The 20,098-nt window shown below is 34.6% G+C and overlaps 1 protein-coding gene across 1 annotated transcript in view; it reads left to right on the top strand.

Moving 5' to 3' along the window:
• SNTG2 (syntrophin gamma 2) overlaps window positions 1-20,098 on the top strand; it is a 131,960-nt gene that overhangs the window by 96,431 nt on the left and 15,431 nt on the right. The window contains exons 13-14 of the mRNA XM_014309157.2: window positions 4,618-4,689; window positions 8,046-8,288. Coding sequence (XP_014164632.1) covers window positions 4,618-4,689; window positions 8,046-8,288 — 315 coding nt within the window. The remainder of the gene's footprint in view (window positions 1-4,617; window positions 4,690-8,045; window positions 8,289-20,098) is intronic.

Raw genomic sequence — 20,098 nt, 5'->3', positions numbered from 1 at the left:
TGAACTAAATTCATATGACTGCAAGCATGTCTATTCTGAATGGAGCTGTTTGAACTGTTTTGTCAAATGCTTCATAAAAATAATAACACTGTCATGCCAAGAAATTGCAATGTACAGAATACCTGCAGGAATAAGTCCAAGGGGAAATAATGAGGAAAAACTACTTTATTGACTAAGAAATATAATTGGGTATCTCATTTATCTTAGGTACTTGTTACCCAGTTATTACATGTGTAATGATGGATATCCTGCAATAAACTGGAATATTCTTTAAATAAAATGAAGGATATTGCAATTTTCATGAACTTTCCTGATTATTTCCAGCTTTTCTTCTTGGCTAGGAGTATATGGTTATTTGTGGGGTTTTAAAAGTAAAGCAGTCTGTAACAGTAACATTTTAAACTTAGACATTCTATGATAGTGCTGATAAAACTATAAATAATGTCAGCTGTCTGTTTAGATTCTAGTATTCCTTTGTAATATGTTTATTTTGCCTCCTTAAAATTTCTCTCAATATGTTTTTTGTGTTCTGAGCACCTTGCACACAGTGGTATTGAGACTGTTTCCCTCTCTAAGTGTGGTAACCTTTCTCTGACATACACAGGTAAAGAAAACCTTGGCTTATATAGGTGACAACAGTTGTCACTATCACTGCCTGCCTCTGCTGAAAAAGTCATATGAGGTTACACAGCATCAAAAGATGAAAGAGATGTGTGGAATAATGGGAAGAAATCTGAAGTACTCAGAGTAAATTTAATGGCACAGCAGTGTCACCTCCATCCATCATTAATAGTGCAAAGATCCCCAACAGTTAAAATAGTTCTTCAGGAATGAAAACAATATATATGAGCAAATGAAAGTCCATTCATATCTCAACAGCTTTGAGGTCATAGCCTATGTCACCAAAGGCAGTGGCATAAACAGCAAATGAATCAGTGCTTATGCTTCTATGTCTAGCCACTTACAGCAATAAAGGCTTCTCCTGCTGTTAACTGAGATGGAAAAGATCCTTTCCCTTTGAAAAATTCAAGACCAAATAATGAACTAGCCTCCATTCTAGTCTAAACCTTATTTTCCAAGAAGCATGGATATCCTTTTGGAGGATCACCAATAATGGGTCAAAACATGTATTATTTAATTATTTTCTTTTCAAAACAGCCATCAAAGTACAAAATATCTCCCTGGATGTAAGATTAAGCAAAGACCTGCAGTGCTTACTCTATTCTGAGCCTGTTTAAATCTACATTTCTTTATGAATTAAATTTATAAGTCCTCTGTTTCAATTGTTTCAAAACTTAGGTAATTTCTTATTTGTACAATAATTAAATTGCAAACTCAAATATAATATTGAATGGACTTACCAGAAGATAAATAGAAATGGAAACCTAAAAAATAGAAAGATATGTCTTTAAAAATTGCTACCTTTTTATAAAGTGATGGGAGGACAAGATAGTACCTAAAATTTCTTTTCATTTCTTTTCTAAACCAGCTGACATCAGATTTAATTTGAAAAAGTTTAAGATTTACTATGTGCTTTTATCATGTAGCTTTAAAATTACCTGTATGTAATGTTTTGAGCTTTAATTTTTGAGACATTGCTCATAGTAAAACAAAGTGCATAATATATTTTACATATCGTAGTGGATGTATTGTATTCAAGTGATGTTTGCCATTTGATTGTTAAGATATAGAAACTATGAAATGGAAAATCCTCGAATGAGTCCCTCTATATCCTGAAAAGATGTGGTGCTAGAACTTCTGGAGTTCTTCAGTCCCATTTCAGTAGGTGATTCATAATATCTAAATTTAATAATCTAAACAAACCAATCTAAACCTAAGAGAAGTAAGGAGAAGATTAGATTATTAGATTTAATTCTTAATAATTAGATTATTAAGAATTAATTAACTTTGTTAAGATTAGGAAAAAAACTAAATCCAAGTTCACATTACCCCTCCAAAGGACTCTGAAGTTACATTTCATAGCTAACAGATGTTCCATTAGGGGCCTGTAAGTGTTGTAGTGGTTTGGATTCTCATCAAGTTATTACAATTCTGTTTAACTTAGAATTTGAAGAGACTTGAAAATGAAACATTAAATAAATTTTAAAAGAACGAAAACATGTTTATATCTGCATGCAAATCATCAGGAGAAATACTACATTAAAAAAAAATTATGTGCTACTATGAACACAGAGAAAAAGAATCTGTGATTGCATTGCATAGTTTTTTCTAGTTAAGTTTCATCCACATAAGCCAGATGTTTGACAGAAAGCTTTTCCTTTATGTTAATTCTTTTAATTTATTTTTTCTGCTTTCTTCCTTTTGGTTGGGATGTGGAAATAGGACAAAGTTGTATAAGCCCTAGAATTTTAAATTATTCAAGTTACTATTAAAGTTACCATAATACTTATTTCCGTATCCTAAAAGCCTCAGAGGTGCAACCTAGTCAAATCCTTCAACTATGTATGCAGCCACTCCTGTGCATTCCCCAAGAGCTAGGATTTTGTACTAAAACATATAAGCAAAAATGATACATAATTCCATTGAATTTTTCCTATGTGTGAGTTGTTTTTTTTTTTTCTTGAACAATGTAGGCTGGGTACTGTTTTTTAAAAGAAAACAGATTATCACATCATATCATTAAGTAGAATTTTGGTAAAAACTTCAATCGTTCTTGCTATTCAGATTTTAACAGCCTGTCATGTCAACAGGATTAGGTAATGAAATCAAAAGAAAACAAAATATAGGTGTTTTCATATTATTGAGCACACTGATGATATTTTTCTTGATGTCCTGGTTTGAGAGGAAGTGGGTTTTTTGGGATGCTGTGGTCAAACAAATAGGCGCTCAAATTTGAATATTGGCACCTGGTGTGGCCACTGAGGACCTGGATACACCTCTGAGAGCATGATGGAGGGTTAAAAGCAGAGAAGTCCCAGGAAAACTCCTCTTGGGTTGCGGTGGGGAAAGAGGTCAGAGCTCCCCTGCCCGGCTGCTGGCTGGGCGGGGGAGGGGAAGCCATGCGGCCGGGTGAGGTAGGCCGGGCCTTGGACAGAGAGAGGGGAGGTAAAGGCCAAAGGCCCCTGCAGGATGGAAGGGTGGAGGAACAGAGACAGAGAGAGAGAGAGAGAGAGAGAGACAAGAAATGTGATAACATGGCCCGCCGAGGAGGATAAGGGGGGGTGGGGCGAGAAGGTGCCTGGCAGGGCAGCCCGTGGGAGTTCTGGACAGGCAGAGCCTGAGATTTTTAACCCTTTCTTTGGATGATGGAAACCTTACAAATGCTGATCCTCCTGGATCTGAATGAGAAGAGAGATAGAGATAAGAGGAAATGGGCCATGAGAGAAGTAGAGAAGAATCTTGGGTGGGAGGAGGTGATGGAGGGGCCTTTGGTCTTGTATAGCCATGGACAGAACCATTTTTCCTGTTACACAGAGACTGCATTTAGGGGGAGGCAATGGCTTGGAGCCAAGAGAGTGCAGTGATGTTATGTGAAGGAGTGTGTGAACAGAGACAACGGGTGAGGAGGGTGGTGGTGCCCTCGATCTTCAATGAAGGAGAAGATCTCTGTTCTCAAGACCCCTCGGGGGTGAATCTGGGGGGGGACAGGTGTTCTGAAAGTGAGAGACTGTGCTCTTTTTTGGAACTGGGCAAAGCACCCTTAAAAGGAAAACCCTAGAAGCAGCTCTGGTCCATGTGCAGTGGTGAGAGCTCTGGGCATGGAAGGAAGATGTCACAATGGCAGATGATCTCCGGGCGGTGCCACGTGTGACATGGAAACACAAGAGGTTTCAACTGTGTTTTCTGGGGAAGCCTATGGCACAAGAGGGACTCCTCACTCCTTGATGACCTGAGAATTGATTATCTAAAGGGTGGTGATGGACCAGGAGTTGGTGATCTGAGGGGTGGATGTATTGGAAATTTGGTGGGGGGAGGAGGAATGTTTTTTGGAAGGTTTTCATTCCGAGTTCTGTGTGTGTTTCTCTTTATATATAGTAGTAGGTTAATAAAGTTTTTCTTCTTCATTCCTAAGTTGGAACCTGCTTTGCTCTATTCCTGGTCACATGTCATAGCAGACACCAGGGAGAGTATATTTTCATAGGGGCACCGGCATTGTGCCAGCGTCAAACTGTGACACTTGATTCTAAATATTGCAGTCACATAGTCCTTTTCCAGTTTTAGAATATGTATTGAGTTATTGCCTCCCTAGTGCATGTAAACTCAAAACTGAATTTGGGAATACATCTTGATCTATTGATTGTAAGATTTTTTTCATATTGAGACATGAAGCTGAATGACTGTGTTTGAGACTGAGTTCTCTGTGTTAGCATCTCGAGAAATAAAAATGCTTATGTAACTAACCACAGAGATTACAAAGACGTTTCCATCATACTAGGAAAAGAAAAAGTAAATTATTTAACACCTTTTAATTCCTGTTTCTGCAAAAATTTAATACTATTTGACGTCTTTTCTAAATGCTGGATATTAAATGTAGTGATGTGCCTGTATTTAAAAGATCCAGTAGAATAATGATGGGTGAAATCTTTTCAATTTTTTTTATCTGAACATTATTTTTAAATAAAAAAAAGTGTTAATAATTTTTTTTTTATATTATAGGTGAGCACACTAGATTGGGTACGAGCTGAAAAAATCTATAACCTCTGTGAGGTTCTATTTAAAATTCACAAGGTAGGTTTCCCAATGGTTCCAGTGATTTTATTTAGTAAAGTTAACCTTTTCCTGTTGATGATAAGCTCAAATTAATCTTAACTAGGAATAACTGGTATTCAAATAGTTCATCTGTTGTTATAAAATCTATTTGCAATTGCTAGGGCATTAGCTGTGCAAGTATAAGAAAATATGTAAAATAGGTTAAGCTCCAAGTGAACAAGTTACTAACACATTTTCTTATTGAAGAAAGTTTTCGGTATTAGAGCTGGATATGATACTTCAATATGAAGTATCAGTGAGACACACTGCTAAGCATAATGATATTAGTTTTTTCTTAGTGGGTCAGATTTTCAAGCAAACATGGTGAAAAATACCTTTGCTGTAATTCTTGATCCATATAAAGATATTTTCATTTTAGAAATTAGAAATATAAAATTATGTCCTTGTTGTATCATATGTATTGATTGTTGTATCAAGTATTGTAGTGTTTTTTTCTTTATAAGGGGCAACATGTCAGGTTTGTTTCCCATAGAATTAATTTTCTTTCACCAACTAGAAAAAGTTGTGTTTTCTGTCTAGCTTGTTCCAATTAAAGATTTGCATCAAAATATTAGCACTTTATGTAAGTAATTAACTTATGGAATATATAGTCTAATAAATTGCATCAGATAGATTAATTTTGTTCTCCAACTAAAACAAAACCTTTGCGGGTGAGATAAGGCTACTGTGAGAGCCTATTTGTCTAGGAGAGTAAAGAATATTTTCCGACAGAAAACCTATCTTTTCAGATAAAATTGTATTTCAATGAAAAATTAAAGCTCATCTTTAGTTCTCACCAGCTGCTGCCCTTCTCTGCTGTTTCTCTTTGACCACACACTGATGTGGTGGAAAAGGCAGGTTGTTGCTGTTACCTTTAACAGATCCTGCACTGAAGCAAAAGTGCCTAAGGTTTTTGATTTGGTCTTGGTGGGGGTTGTTTGGTTTGCTTTGCTTTGCTTTGCTTTGGTTTCACTTTGGTTTTGTTTGAGGTGTGTAGGGGTTTTTTGTGTTGTAGGGGTTTTTTATTTGTTGGGGTTTTTTCTGATGCAGGTTTTTCAGGACATGGGAAGGAAGTGTTTTGGCAGTGCCATACCAGGAAAACAGTAGTCCTGGAGTTCAGGACTAGAGTTTGGCTCCAGATGCACAGGAGGAAAGCCATATTCTTGTAGTCATGGCATTGTTTTTGTGTGACCATGTCTCCAGCTGGGAACATATGGGCAAATTCAGGTCTTTCCCATCACACTAACATACCAACAAAAAGTAGATGTTCTGTCACAGATCATTTATTTAGTCTCTTTCATATTTTTTATAATTTTACTTTTGGCTCATAAATAAGTCAGGCACCAGTGAAATATATAGACATTAAGCCTTTTGGGAAGATTTTCCTGTGGCTTGGGTTTTGGTTTTGGTTTTTCTTCTATAGTTGTTGCTGCTAAAACTCAGTTGTTCCTGGAATATTATGGTAATTTCAAGGATATTCTGTCTTTCTGCAGCTTCTGCAATACTTTTTCATTAAGAAAAAGAAGTTGGGAAATAAACTACTCATGGTTCAACTCTTTAATGTTCTTGACATTTTAATAAATGAATGCTTAATTGCCAGTCTTCATGAATACGTAAGCTAAAGCGCAAAAGCTCAAACTGAACTTCTTAACCTCTTTTCTGTTGATTCTTTGGTATAAATGACAATGAGGCAGACAGAACAAATCCAAAAAATTAAGAGATTAAGGTTTCTGCATTAGATATGATAGACTTATGTTGTAAAAGCTGCCATTTGGGGAGGGGGTTCTTAAGGATTTTCAGAAGCTGGTTAGAACTAGTGCAAAACTGTGGGAGAGTGTGTTTTGTATCTTCTCACGAAATATGGATTTTAAGGAGAAGTGTTCTTGTTACACACCTAATTGTAAACTTCTCATCTATGTTTATTATGATGCAAGAGTTAAACAGGGAAAATATCAATCCAATATGGAACTTAGAATATTTGATATATTTTAGATTTGGATGTATGTATACATAAATATAAATACACAAATATGTGAATTAAAATTCATATATATAATATGCCTTTGCATATTTCTGTTCATGTGGTGGTAACAGCCAGATGATTTGAAATGTAATGTCTTGCATTGCATGTATTTATTCTTATAGCTTGTCTCATAATTCAAACTCTTACTGTAATCCTGTACATTTTTAAAAGTAATTTGTCTTAAAAACATTTTATTTTCTTTTATTGTCTGGTATTTTCACACGAAAATTTTTAAAAAATGCTAACATAGTAGTCTAAAAGCCAGGATATGCAGCACTGAGTCTTGAAGCAGATGTAATATCTGTCACTCCATAGCTACTGAACACCAGAATATATGCAGGAATTTTGTTCAACTTCCTTTTCAATAGTGCAAAGGGGTGTTGTAAAATAACTGAGCTTCATCAAGTCTGTTTTCTCCTCAGGTAGTAGCAGGGCCAATTTTGACAACACAGTGCTTTGTACCCTGGTGGCAATATGTGGTGCTCCCAAGATGCCCCATGAATCATTGCTAATTATTTTGGGGTTTCAGTCTTTTCTGCCCCATGATATCACAGAGAAATGGGATACAGAAGGATTCTATCTGAAAAACAGAAAAATAAAAATATGTGTAATTTGAAAATTCAAGCTGTGAAAGTACTTAGAAGTATAAGTTGTAGCTTTTTAATTTAGTTTTATTTTCCTCTATATTTATGTTAATCAATGAAGTCCTGAAATATTAGGGAAGTTTCTTGTATTAATTTGTTTACATTTACAAAACATTGTATTGCAGGTATTATGAAAGTTTAATGTAAAGTTTCTCTGCTTTATCTTGAAGGTGATGGCAGGATCTTGTTTCAGTCTCCTTGTAGTTACAGAACAGCATTGACAGCTATTGGAGGACATGCTCCTGTTGTCATTTCTAGAATTAACCCTGGGGTGGTTGATAAATTACTGCATTCCTTGGGGTTTAGCATATTGGAATCCAAGTAGAATGGAGTAATTATAGTCTCCTGTAGAGCTGGTACACAGGAGTGTTGAAACATTCAGGGATTTCCTTCTTTTTTTCACTGTAAGCAATGTATTTGTACAAACTCCCTTTAGATTATGTATGTATTCCTTAGGTAATTTTGACAGTATTTTGGAACTGCAGGAGTAGCTTGGATTAAAAGATAGGGAATAAAGCAAATAAGAAGCAAAGAGAGAAGCTGTCTTTGACATAATTATTTAACTCCTAGAACATTTCTTCAGCACAATTGTTGACATAATGGCATTGTATATCCAAGTACCCATCACTTACGAAGACACTGTTGCTTCAATTGTTTGGTTTTGCCAGATGAAGAATCATATACTGAAACATATCTTTCAGCTCTGGCTTGCTGATGATTGCTGGCTACAAGCAAACTTGTATTTAGGTATTCACCAGGACTTTGATCTTGAAGACCAGAGACCATATTGTTTCAGTGTTATGGTTGGACATGGCAAGAGCCACTATTTCAACGTAGAGCTGGGCAGTGAATTGGCAGTGTGGGAGAAATCATTCCAAAGAGCAATTTTCTTGGAAGTTCAAAGAACAGGGGTAAGTAGTGAACAATTTAAATCATTTAATCTGTAAAATAAGTATAAAAAGATTTTTAATTATTTTTATGTTTAATAATTTCATTCAATTGATGTCCTCCATGACTAAGGATCTGAGTACATTTAATACACTGAAGACTTCTGAAAGCTTCATCATCACAATATTTTTCTGTAAATGACTGTGTAATACCAGTCAATGAGCATGTTATGACAGATTGAAAATTGAAAGTAATAATTTAATAATAATTTAATTGAAAGTAATAATCAAGTTCACCTTGATTATTAAACACTGGAAATTAATATATTTTACCACTGGAAAACTCTCAGGAGTTTATTTAGTCCAACTTGAACATTTTCTTCCAGAAAGCTAATTTTCTTCTCACATAAGGTAAATATGATATGGTTTACATGATGCTTCTGCATTCAAAGAAGAAATATTTTGCTCTTATATCATTAATTGTGAATTGGGATTGTCCTTGTTAACATTGGAAGAGTTTGAAGACAGTATAAAAGTGAAAAGAAGTTTGTAATAGTCTTGAATTCTCAAAATTAAACAGCAGATTTTCACTTTCTGCTCGCTAGTAAATCTAGATCCATACTCTCAAGTGAACTGGATGAATGTTATGGAAGTGTATTCACTGAGACTATAGACCTCCTCCAATTAAAAATATATTTGCACAGTTTAACACAAATGCGAACTTGATTTGGTGTGCTCAGGTTTCCAGTGTCCTGTGAGCCTCCTAAAGACATTTGAAACACTGAGAACACTGGATCACAGCATTATATTAACATGACTTGCAAGGAGCAGGAGTCCTATCGCAGGTGGTTAATCAGCTCATCTAAATTTTCAAATCTCTGGGATTCTAAACAGGTTTCTGGGTTCTTACAAGGTACTTAATTAGAACCTTTCTATTTGACTCTTTAGACTGATGAAGGAACAAAAAGATTTTGTAACAGTTCTTAATACTGAATTCCTGAGAAGGAATGCAGTTCTTCAGGAAAAAATTGATACTTGTATATATTATCCATATAAAAGCAGATAACATAATTGAAATTAAGTATAACAAGCGTGCAGATTAGCTGTCTCTTCATCTGATTAAATTTCTGAATATTTATTGTTAAATCTCAAAGCTTGCTTTTCCTTTACACCCTTAAAATTACGGAATGATACTTTGCTTGTGGAATGATCTTTTGTCATTTGAATCAGTCATCGAGACTCATTTCACACAAAAGACATTAAATTTCCTGCAGCTGTGGTTTAACCTATCTGAAACCTCCAGGAAAGTAATTCGAATACAATCTTGATTACAGTGCTCAAGTCTCCATATGTGTTTTCCTGTCTTCATTTTCTCTCACATAGTTGGATACATCCAAATTTACTGTAAACTACTATGTCAGTAGAGTTCAGAGTACTGTGGTCAGTCTCCAGCAGTGAAGTCTTTTTACTGCACTATTTTCTTTCTCCATTCAAAGCATAAATTCTGTTGTGAGTGCCTTTCTTTTCAGAACGATGTCAAGAGCAGCATGAATGAGGTGCAATTTAATATTACATAGAATATTTCAAGTCCTAGAAAAAGAATTGGCATTCCAGTACCCAGAAAATTCAAGCTTTTCACTGGTATGTCAGTCTGTAAAAGTTCTTTCTTTTGGAGAATTTTGGAAATTATTTTTTATTCATAAATGATTGGGCAAGATTCATGGCAGCTGTTGGATTGCATTGTGCCATTTCAGCCATTCTTATTTAAATGGGGCTTGGTCCTGTTTGATGTCGAGTGTAGTTAGGATCTTGCCTGTGAGTTTTTGTTAACCCTTTCCAAATACATACCCTTTGTATTTGGTGTTTCTATAATAAGAGCTGTATTTCTGAGAAGATTCTGTCCTTACACAGTCCATAAAGAGAAATGTTAAGGTGAGGTGGTCCTTTTGAATTTTATCTGCTGGTGTTGTGTGATTTTTTTACATTTCTTTTGAAAATGGCAGCAGCAGTAGATGACAGAAAGAATGCAATAAAGCAGGAAGAAACACCCCTCAAAATATTGCTCCCCTTTTAGCTATCTTAAATCCCTATTTCTAACTGCAATTGTTTACAAAAATTTTACTAAGAAACTCTGAAATTCAGTGACCCTGGTGAAATTAATCTATTTGCAGACAATGAAAACAAACAGATGTTGAATCCATGTGCTAGAAATACATGGGTTTTTTTCCTAGAAAAGCTATTGTGGTTGCTGATGGCATAACTTGGATAGATGGGGGCTATAAAAATGCAGGAGAAGTGAGGCAGAAAGGCAATTGAAAGAGAGAAAAAGTTTTGTTGAAAAGTATTTGCACGAGGCTGGTAATAAAAGTCAGCATTGCAATAGTGGAAGATAAGCAATGAAATCCTCTCAGTCATGTATTGAAGTTAAATCATCTCCTGCAAATCCCAGCATGAATGCTTGTTTCACATGGAACATCCTAAACAGTGCAAGATGAATAAATGATGCTCATATTAGGTAATTTTTGTTTTGGTTTTTTTTTTCAAGATTTTTATGGTGTAGAAAATCTTCAAAAATAAGAGACTAGTACATTTTCCAGAGCTCTTACTAATTCTTTGACCCTTCAGGTTGGTCTTATCAGTAGCATAGGATATTATTCCACATTTTTTTCAATGACATCTTTTTTAAATTTCTAAATCAGTATTCTTCCTTTGCCTCAGACTAGTTTTTCCAAAGGAAATTATTTTGACTCATCTGAGTCTTGGATATGGTTATTAAATTAATGCAGAAACATCTCAAAGGGATGATTTGGATGAGTTCTGTTCAGTAGGAGGATGGAAGAGAATACTGGAATAGTGGACAGTGGAAAGAGTGACAGTAATATATTTTACTGTTAGCTCTAGAAAAACTAGACCAACAGTTTTGTCATCTTGAAACTTTGTACATGTAAGCTTTGTTTGATGGCTGGAAGAGGACAGAGGAGAGGAATCTTCTTTACACATGAAAGACGTATCAGGAGACTGAAAAAAAAAACATGCAGTGGGAAAATAATCTACCACAGTGTTTCTAAAGTACCTACAGTGGGTATATAGTGATAAGACATGGTTGCATACTCTCCTCACTAGCAATTCTAACACAAAAGAAAGTTTTCCGTTCATACTTCCAGCTGTGATGAAGATGCTGCAAGTTCCTTCCAATCCTCATACAGCTGAATAACCTACTGTATTGAAACCATTTTTGTTGGTTGGACAAAATATTTGGTTAATATGAGTTACTCCAAGAATTAAAATAGGCTGGATCCCATTGAGTTATAACAGAATAATCAAGAAGTTTTGGTACCTCATTATTTTCCATGCCTTAAGGTAAGTACTTCTAGTTAACTTTTTTCTGTTTTGTTCCATGATTCAGTGACTAACATCAACAGAGAAATAAACCCTTGAAATACAATTATTATTTATTTTTTAAGTCAAGGATATGAATATATAGAAAAATGTTAGCAGTGAAATTAATATTCCTGGAATGATACGGGCTCCTCGTGTGAAGAATATACATTACTAATAAAATCAAAGTAAACAAAACAAGCAAAGTAAACAAATGAAGATTAATGAATGTTGCAACTTATTTCAGTTAACACAATTGGAAATCCGAAATCATTTTATAATGAACATAAATGTATGATGCATTTTTCCTGTGTTTTCCCTCTTTTAAAATCAGTTTACATAAATCACATATTCTGTGGATGTTTTATGTTTTTGTATGCATTTTTAATATGTCTTAATCTTCTGAGAAGTTAACACCAAACCATTCTCTATAGAAGGATTCTTGATGCTGCATATATGACTCAGAATCATTGTGACTCAGAATTGCTCTCAAACAGATTATGTCTGTTCCTGGATAAAGCAAAAATAATTATTGGGTATAATTGTGCATGCAGACCTAGAGCTTCTTTTCTATAGGATTCTCATATTAGACTTTTAATTTTCTCTCTACAAATATTGTGCTGCTAAAACACCACGATGAAAATTCCTAAAATATTTTATAATAGATAAGCGCAATTGATAATTTTGTTTTGTTTTGTAAGCAACAATTAATTGCTTTTGCAGATTAGTTATTCCAGCTAGTTACTGTTTTCCTCTGTGAACTTGAGTCTTCCATGCTTAAAAAAGGTGACAGACACGAGAGTGACACAGCTTACACAATGCTTATTTCACCATCTTCCTGTTCCACTTTAACATTTCCCCCTAGACACCGTGTCTTCTTCTGGCTGATTGGTATGAAGTACGTAAGGAATCCGCAATCATGTTATTGATTATTAAAACCAACCAATCTACCAAAAAGTCACATAACTATTTTGACTCAAAAACCTTTCCTCAGCTTTATATGTCTCTGCCTTTTTGTTTGATGGACTATTTTTCATTAATTATCTAGTCCTGGTTATCTTTGGTATCCTCTCTTCTATCCATCTTTTTAATTTCTTTATAATACTTTGTCATAGATTTTACTAGTTCATCAGTTTGAATTAATTTCTAATGTATTCATAATATGTTCATCTGAGAAAATGAAGGGTTTTTTTCCATGAAAAAGATATTGTTCATTGTACAAATCCTTTCAGAATACTGTTGACAGGTGTTGATTTTCACCTCTTGGCTTTCTAGTAAAGATTTATGGGTTTAAAGTTTTTTTTAATAAAACTTGACCATGTAATGCTTCCTTCTCATCATTCCTTCTCAGCTCAGAAAATAATCTGTGCAACCTCCTCATTACAACCCATGTTTGCTGTTTGTTCAAGACCATTACTTAATTTTAGATGCATATCTCTGTTTAAAATCTTCTTAAAGGGTTCACTACAATTAATTTAAGACATAGAGAAGTGAATAGTTCTTTCCAATTGACCTCAACAACCTTTCAAGTAAATCATTTTTTTGTCATAATTTCCCTTTAAAAGCATTCAGCTGACTATATTGTACAAAATAACAGTATAATAGTGACTGTATGCATATATGCTACGTACTAACCAGTTACAAACATGAAAAACAGTGTTTCTATTTCAAATCACATAGTTGCTTCTATGATATGTAAAACCACATAATGTTGAAAGATCAAAAAGAAAGAGCTGCACAAAATTGCACTGATATTTTAAGACTTCACATTTTCACAAAATTAATGGATAAATAGCTCCCATATCTTGAGCAGCTCAAGAAAGAGCTAAAAGTAATTTAGTTAGACATTTATTCTTTGTCCACTGGAGTTAACTATAAATTCCTCATGATTTCAAAATTAGGAGCCAGATGGAGAAAATCCCTTACATAGAAGCTCAAATGGCTTCTAAATAAATTTTTTTTGTAAACTGAATTTCTATGCATATTGTACCAATATGCCTTCATATTTGCTTAATGCTGAGTGTTCAACAAGTCACCAATATAAATAGTGATGTGTGCTGGTCAGGGTTATGGTTTCCTTGCATTCCCAGCGTATGGAAGCCACACTGCATGGAAATGTGGAATTAACCCCTTCTGAAATTATTTTTTTAGCATGAAAGGTACAAGTTCAATTGAAGATTTTGGATTTAGAGAAAACAGAAGAGTTTATGATACTCCTATCAAGATGGCATATAAGAAGTTCAGTTCCTGTGTCTCCTTCCTGCAACATTTTACATAATTTGCTTTCTAGTCATTCACTAGTGGCATTTTGAAATGATACAGATTTTAGAGACTGTGTCCCCACTGAAACTTACTCAGAGATTAGTTATGTTTCCACTTATCTACCACAGCTTACTTAAGTCTTCCAACTACCTGACTCCTGAGATTCTCAGAACTTTGGCTTTCTCAGTAAGGCTGACATCAAAACAAACACACTCCTTTCTGGGCATCTTTGGGAATTAAGTGGTGCTGCAGAAATAGGAGACTAAACCACCCTTGGAGACTGAGCCAAAAGAAGTCCACTTAGATAAACAAAACCTAGCAGAAATGAGGTAATCTCAACAGGAAGTAATCTTCATTTCTATGACCCATTATTGGACATTTATGATTTTATTAATTCTTCATGGTGACCTGGGAGGTTGAATAAATCATGATTGGTTGATCACAGTGTAAGCCTTGTGAGCTGCAAATACTCTATTGAATTGCAAAAATATTAAATACAGTTGGCCAAGTTTTTGGTTTTTGTTTTTGTTTTATTCTGTGATGATTGCCAAGCATATATGAAACAGAGTTACATGTAGGAGTCCCTTTAAGAATGGAAATTCCACCACATGCTAATTTCAGAACTTATTTCTGAGACAAACATTTAAGCAAAGGAAATATTCTCCTTATATTCAGGTGAGATATTAAATAGCATTTAGATTAGGTGAGATTTATAGTGTCATTAAAAGATACTCTAGTGTTTGTTACAAGAAGCACTCAGTTTAATTACACAATTAAGTTTTAGATTGTTTTCATTATGCACAGAAAGCTTATTACAATTACAATTACAATTTAACTGGTCACCTTTAGAAATGGTGTTAGATTCTAATTCATTTCCACACTGATGCAAAAAACTCACCATTCTCTAGCACAAAGAAAGGTTCTGAGAACCATACAGATTAATAATAAATACATTTTCAATAATTATTAATAATTCAACCATTCACATGACAGATGAAAGTCAAACAATGCATTTATTAGAATTTTTAAAACAGTAAGAGAATGTACCAATTTTCAAGGCTATTGAACTCAAACTTGTTTCTATATTCTGTATTTTTGACATGATTAATATAAAATGACCATTATTTCTGAAAATATAATGTATTCTTAAAATTACATTTATTTATATTAAAAGAATAAATATTTTTATATTACATATATTTATTTCTAAATCTAAATGTTTACATAAAAATCATGTCATGGGAATCTAGGTTTGTTATTATTTTCCAGAGGATCTTATAGACTGGAATAAGGAAGAAACCACAAGAGAGCTGGAGAGGGACTTTTTCAAGAGCACATAGTGATAGAACAAGTGGGAATGGCTTTAAATTGAAAGAGTGCAGGTTTAGATTACATGGAATTTATTAGGAATAAATTCTGTACAGGAAGGTGGTGAGACACTGAACAGGTTTCCCAGAAATGCTGTGGATGCCCTGTCTCTGAAGGAGTCCAAGGCAGGTTGGATGGGGCTCTGACAAGCCTGCTGTACTGGAAAGTGTGCCTGCCTGTGGTGGCTGGGCCCATTTTGGAACCCTTCCGACTCAAACCATTCTGTGGTCCTTTTAAATCTGTCAAGAATTTGCTGTGAAGCATTTACTGTAATGGAACTTCAAATTTGTAGAGTAATATTACCTTAGAAATTTACTTCATGGAACTTCAAATTTATAGAGTAATATTACCTTAGAATTTTGATGCTGGATTTTATGGTTATAATTTTTGTGTTCCCTGTCATTCTCCACCCATGATTTATAAGAATCAGGCAGAAGAAGAAAATCCCAGTGAAAGTGCCACTGATTCATAACTGAATTGTGTACTCAGGAATGTCTCTTGATGATATTTGCTGATTAATTCCCTTTTCAACAGTGAAATTCCAGAATTTACAGATCACCAGAGAAGAAAAATGTTAATTATTATGTAATAACAAACTGCGTCAAAATGAGGTCGTTGTCTTTGCTGAAGTAAGCCAGTAGTGGTCTACTGGTTCTCCTAAATCAGGCAGTGTCACCTTGATTACTGTGTTTACCACTGAGAATCTGCCTCAGGTTTATGAAATTATGTTTCGGACATGTAGGAAACAAATAGGAAATGTAGGAAAACATGTAGGAAGCTCAACATTGAAGTCACTGTTGATTCTTGCTTTTCCTTATGGAAAGATGAGTTGTTGCAAAACAATGAAGGTATTCCTCAGACACAGAGATGAGGAAGCACAATCTCTTTCTGACATAAGCGAAGGCTAAAGAACACAATTTGAATTTTCCCTGCTAGAAGATAACCATTTCTTAGTTGCTACCCTTAGATTTTGTCCTCCTGCATCCATTTTGCTCGTTGTTTTTCCTACAAGCATTTTAATCCATTGTCTGTTCAGCAAAGAGGGCAACAAGTCTTTTCTTCTATCAGATTTACTTTAGCCATAGGTTCATATCACCGAGTGCCATGGCCAAGAGTTGGCATCCACCACTGCATTATCTGTCTTGCCAAGATATAGCTGAACCTATGGGTTCACCTCAGTCTTCCTACAGGAACACAATTCCTTGTGGAGTAAAATTCAATTGTACATGTAATCCCACACATACATGTAATCCTAATATTTGAATCCTAAAATCCCACATTAATGTGATCCTAATATTTGAATGCTGGTTTAATGCTTTATCTCAGTGATGCTGAAAGTTACTGAAAAGACAGTCTGTCCAATGAGTGCTCTTCTAAGCAACCATTTTTGCAGTTAGCTGCTATAATGTCATGAGCATTAAAAATTTAAAATTACAAATAGATCAGATAGTTATTTCAATAGATGACCTAAAGGGAAAAGTTTCAAGTTGAGCAGTATCCTAAGAAAGTTAGCATTTAAAAAATGGATGTATTAAACCCACTTATTATTTTCTAAAGCACTGAGCTAGTCCCACTTCTACTGAAATAAATAGAAACTTTCTTTAAAATTCAGTGAAAATATAATGAGCCATCATTTGAGTACTTTGAAAAATCTTACTTTTACTGCCAGAGTGTCTCTTGTATACATATATGCTGAACCACAAATGTGCATAAATATTTTAAAAAAACAACTATAACCTTCTTAAAATCATCAGATTACAGTTTCATCTTTTATAAGAGAATGCACTTTTCATACTAATACCAGCAAGGAATGCGAAAAAGAGTAATTTTAGGATATTAAGATGTAATTTCTTTGGCAGCAGGAACAGCAGATCTTGAAAGAATATACAAGATTTTATATCAGATCTCATTTGTTTAGATGAAGTGGTTTTATTTGTATCTGTCCATATTTATCAAAGTTCTGTAACCTTTTGTGACATGATGAATTCCATAAAAGTTTGGGCAAATGAGTGGATCTGCCATGGTTTTTAAGTGAAGATTATATTAATTTCATCACTCTCACTGAAATTATTCCACTGATTCTTTTTTACTGATATATGAAACAGGAATACACCTGAGCTTTGGGAGTCTGTTCTAGATGAAATTTCTGAAAACTCTCATGCTTTTGGTGAATGATGGATTTCATTGTAGCTTCATTTTCTCATGTCTAATGTGAATTCAGAGTAACAATGCTTTTGGTGTACTGTATAAACATGTTCTGAAAGTTTTCTTTTTAAAAAAAAAGACTATATATAAAATATTTTATGCTAAAAACCCATTTTTTTAAATATGAGAAAGCCAAAGCATCTACATTTTTAATTCACTGATTCCTCTATTTCAAAGGGTTTAAAAAACATTTCAGTTTAGCACTATTCATTCTATGCAAAAAGATTCTTAGAGGTTTTGCAGTCTGTGTTCAGGATTAAAGGGTTTAATTTTGCCTTTTAGTACTCTCTCTATGTGTGGGCTGATATATATTTCTCAGTACTACCATAATAAGTCTGGTTGATCTTATCTTTATTTTCACATCCTGCTTGGATTTTTTTTAATGCTAAAAGGGGACTTTTCAGAAAGACTTTTTTGATATACCTGGTCCCATATTAAGGCTTTTACCAAACTTGATATTTTTGTAAAGACATGGGATGTATTAAGACACCGTATTCCTGTCGCTCCTGTATGATTTAGAAGCTTTTAAAAAACTGCCATATAAAGTCTTAATGCAAGAACCTGTGTTTCAAACAATTTTTTCCCTCTCTGTCACTGTATCTTAAATGCTGGTGTACATTATTTTTATTTCTAATGCAGAAAAAAATAACACATCATTTAGGTCCTTCTCTCTTTCATGCATTTAAGTTCCTCTAACAAGTCCTACAAATTTCCTTCCAGTTTTTACTGACATTGGCAGAAAGATGAAGAAAAATATTAAATGTAAGGTGATGAGAGATTTGGTCTTAGAAATAAAAAGAAACAAATAGAAGTGATATTTGGAGGATGCTAAAATTTTATCAGTTCAAATTGGCAATGCTGGAGTCTTCTACTCCAAAAATAAATTCTTTGCCTCCATAGTATAATTTAATTTTAATGTAAATACTTTTTCTAAGAAAAGGCAAATTTTCAGAAAGATTTAGCATTTTTTACATTGATGACATATTATTTCCACACAGAAGCATAGCACATTAACTTAAAGTGAGTAAGTGAATGCAGTATGCAGTATGTGCACTGCATGGATATGGCTATTGCCTAAATGCTGTTCTGTCTGGTTAGAATTTAGTTTTAGAAAATGTGTGTTAAATTCTATATCATGATTATAGTGAGAAATAATGTCTGTAATCCCATTTACATGTAATAAACCTTTACAGCTCATCTTAGAGCAAATGTATATCTTTATCTATAAAAGAGTTAACAGCATAGCAGGGAAAATATATAGTTCAAGCAGGAAAGTGTAATGGTACTGCCAACTTTCCAATTGCTTTTTGGAAAATAAACAAGCAAAATCATGTACATGCCCAATTTGTATTCACTTAGACTAGAAGGTAGGTATTATTTCTGCATTTTGGCTGATTAAAAACACTAAAATTCCTGCTCAGTAGAACATCGCTGAGTCCAAAATTAATGAATACATTGCATATCAGTGCCGTAGTTAAAGCAATATGAGGGTTTCCTTCATGCAAGAAAATAATTAACTGCAATGTAGCCAATCACCAGCTGAATTTTTGGAACTCTAAATCTGATGAGACATTTGAACCAACAGCAACATTACTTTTACAAATCCCTTAGAGTTGTAAAAGTAATATCCTTTGAAATTAATATACACTGTGTCATTTTTCTGTGTTACACTTAGATGAGCAACATCACTGAGTCTCACTTGATCCTTAGAAAACTTACTGCCATGAACTTAGGAAAAGGAGTACTGACTGAAAAGGTTGGTGCCCTGATTCTTAAAAGTTATGTGAAATGGTTTTTTTTACTAAGAATCTTTGTTGATGATCTCAGAATATGCTATCTCAACTGAAAGTTATTGTTATTAATCTTGACTTTAAATAATTTTACTGAAAAACAAAAGCAAGTTGAACCCCTATTTCTTGGACAGAATACAATCCCACATCATTAGGACTCTGTGTCTTCAAAAAAGAATCCAGAGATACTACACTGGATGCCTGTGGCAGAGCACGGGCAAATCTAAGCCCTCCATCCAAAGCACTGCAATAAACTCATATTCCAGCAAAAGTCTATTGCCAAAAAATCTATTGCATATCATGATTTATTTAGAAGCTTTTGGACTTCCCAGTCCCAGAAGAAACCAAATGTACTTACAGCTTTACCCTACATGGGAGACCCACATGTGTGGAGAAATCAGAAGGCCTCTCTGTGATCCAGGGGGCCTTCTTGCTTCCTTATGCCATCGTACTTCAGCTTAAAGGGGACAAGGACACCAACACAAAGAAGGAAGCTGAGGAAGAGGAGGGTTCCTCTTTATTCCTGCCTTTCCTTCCCCAGACCTCTGTGTCTGGGCTGCAGTGGTGCTTACTACCCACCCAGTCTTTGTGCTTCAGCCTCATCACAGCCTGGTGACTCCCCATGAAGAGATTCCTCTCTCTGTTTGTCCCTCAGGCTTTGTCTCTCACACATATCTGAGGTATATTGGTGCTCTCCTCTCTGAGTGGAAATAAATCCCTCTTGTTATCTCTTCCCATGCATTCACTTTCCAGTTTGAATGTTTACTCACTTCTTGTCTTGGGTCCCTAACACCCATAAACCAAGTCAAAGCCCTTCTTTTTGTGTTAGCT

This window comes from Geospiza fortis, unplaced genomic scaffold (assembly GCF_000277835.1).
Source record: "Geospiza fortis unplaced genomic scaffold, GeoFor_1.0 scaffold139, whole genome shotgun sequence".
NCBI lineage: Eukaryota > Metazoa > Chordata > Aves > Passeriformes > Thraupidae > Geospiza > Geospiza fortis.
The sequence above is the reverse complement of the archived record's forward strand: the minus strand, read 5'-3'. Positions and strand labels throughout refer to the sequence as shown.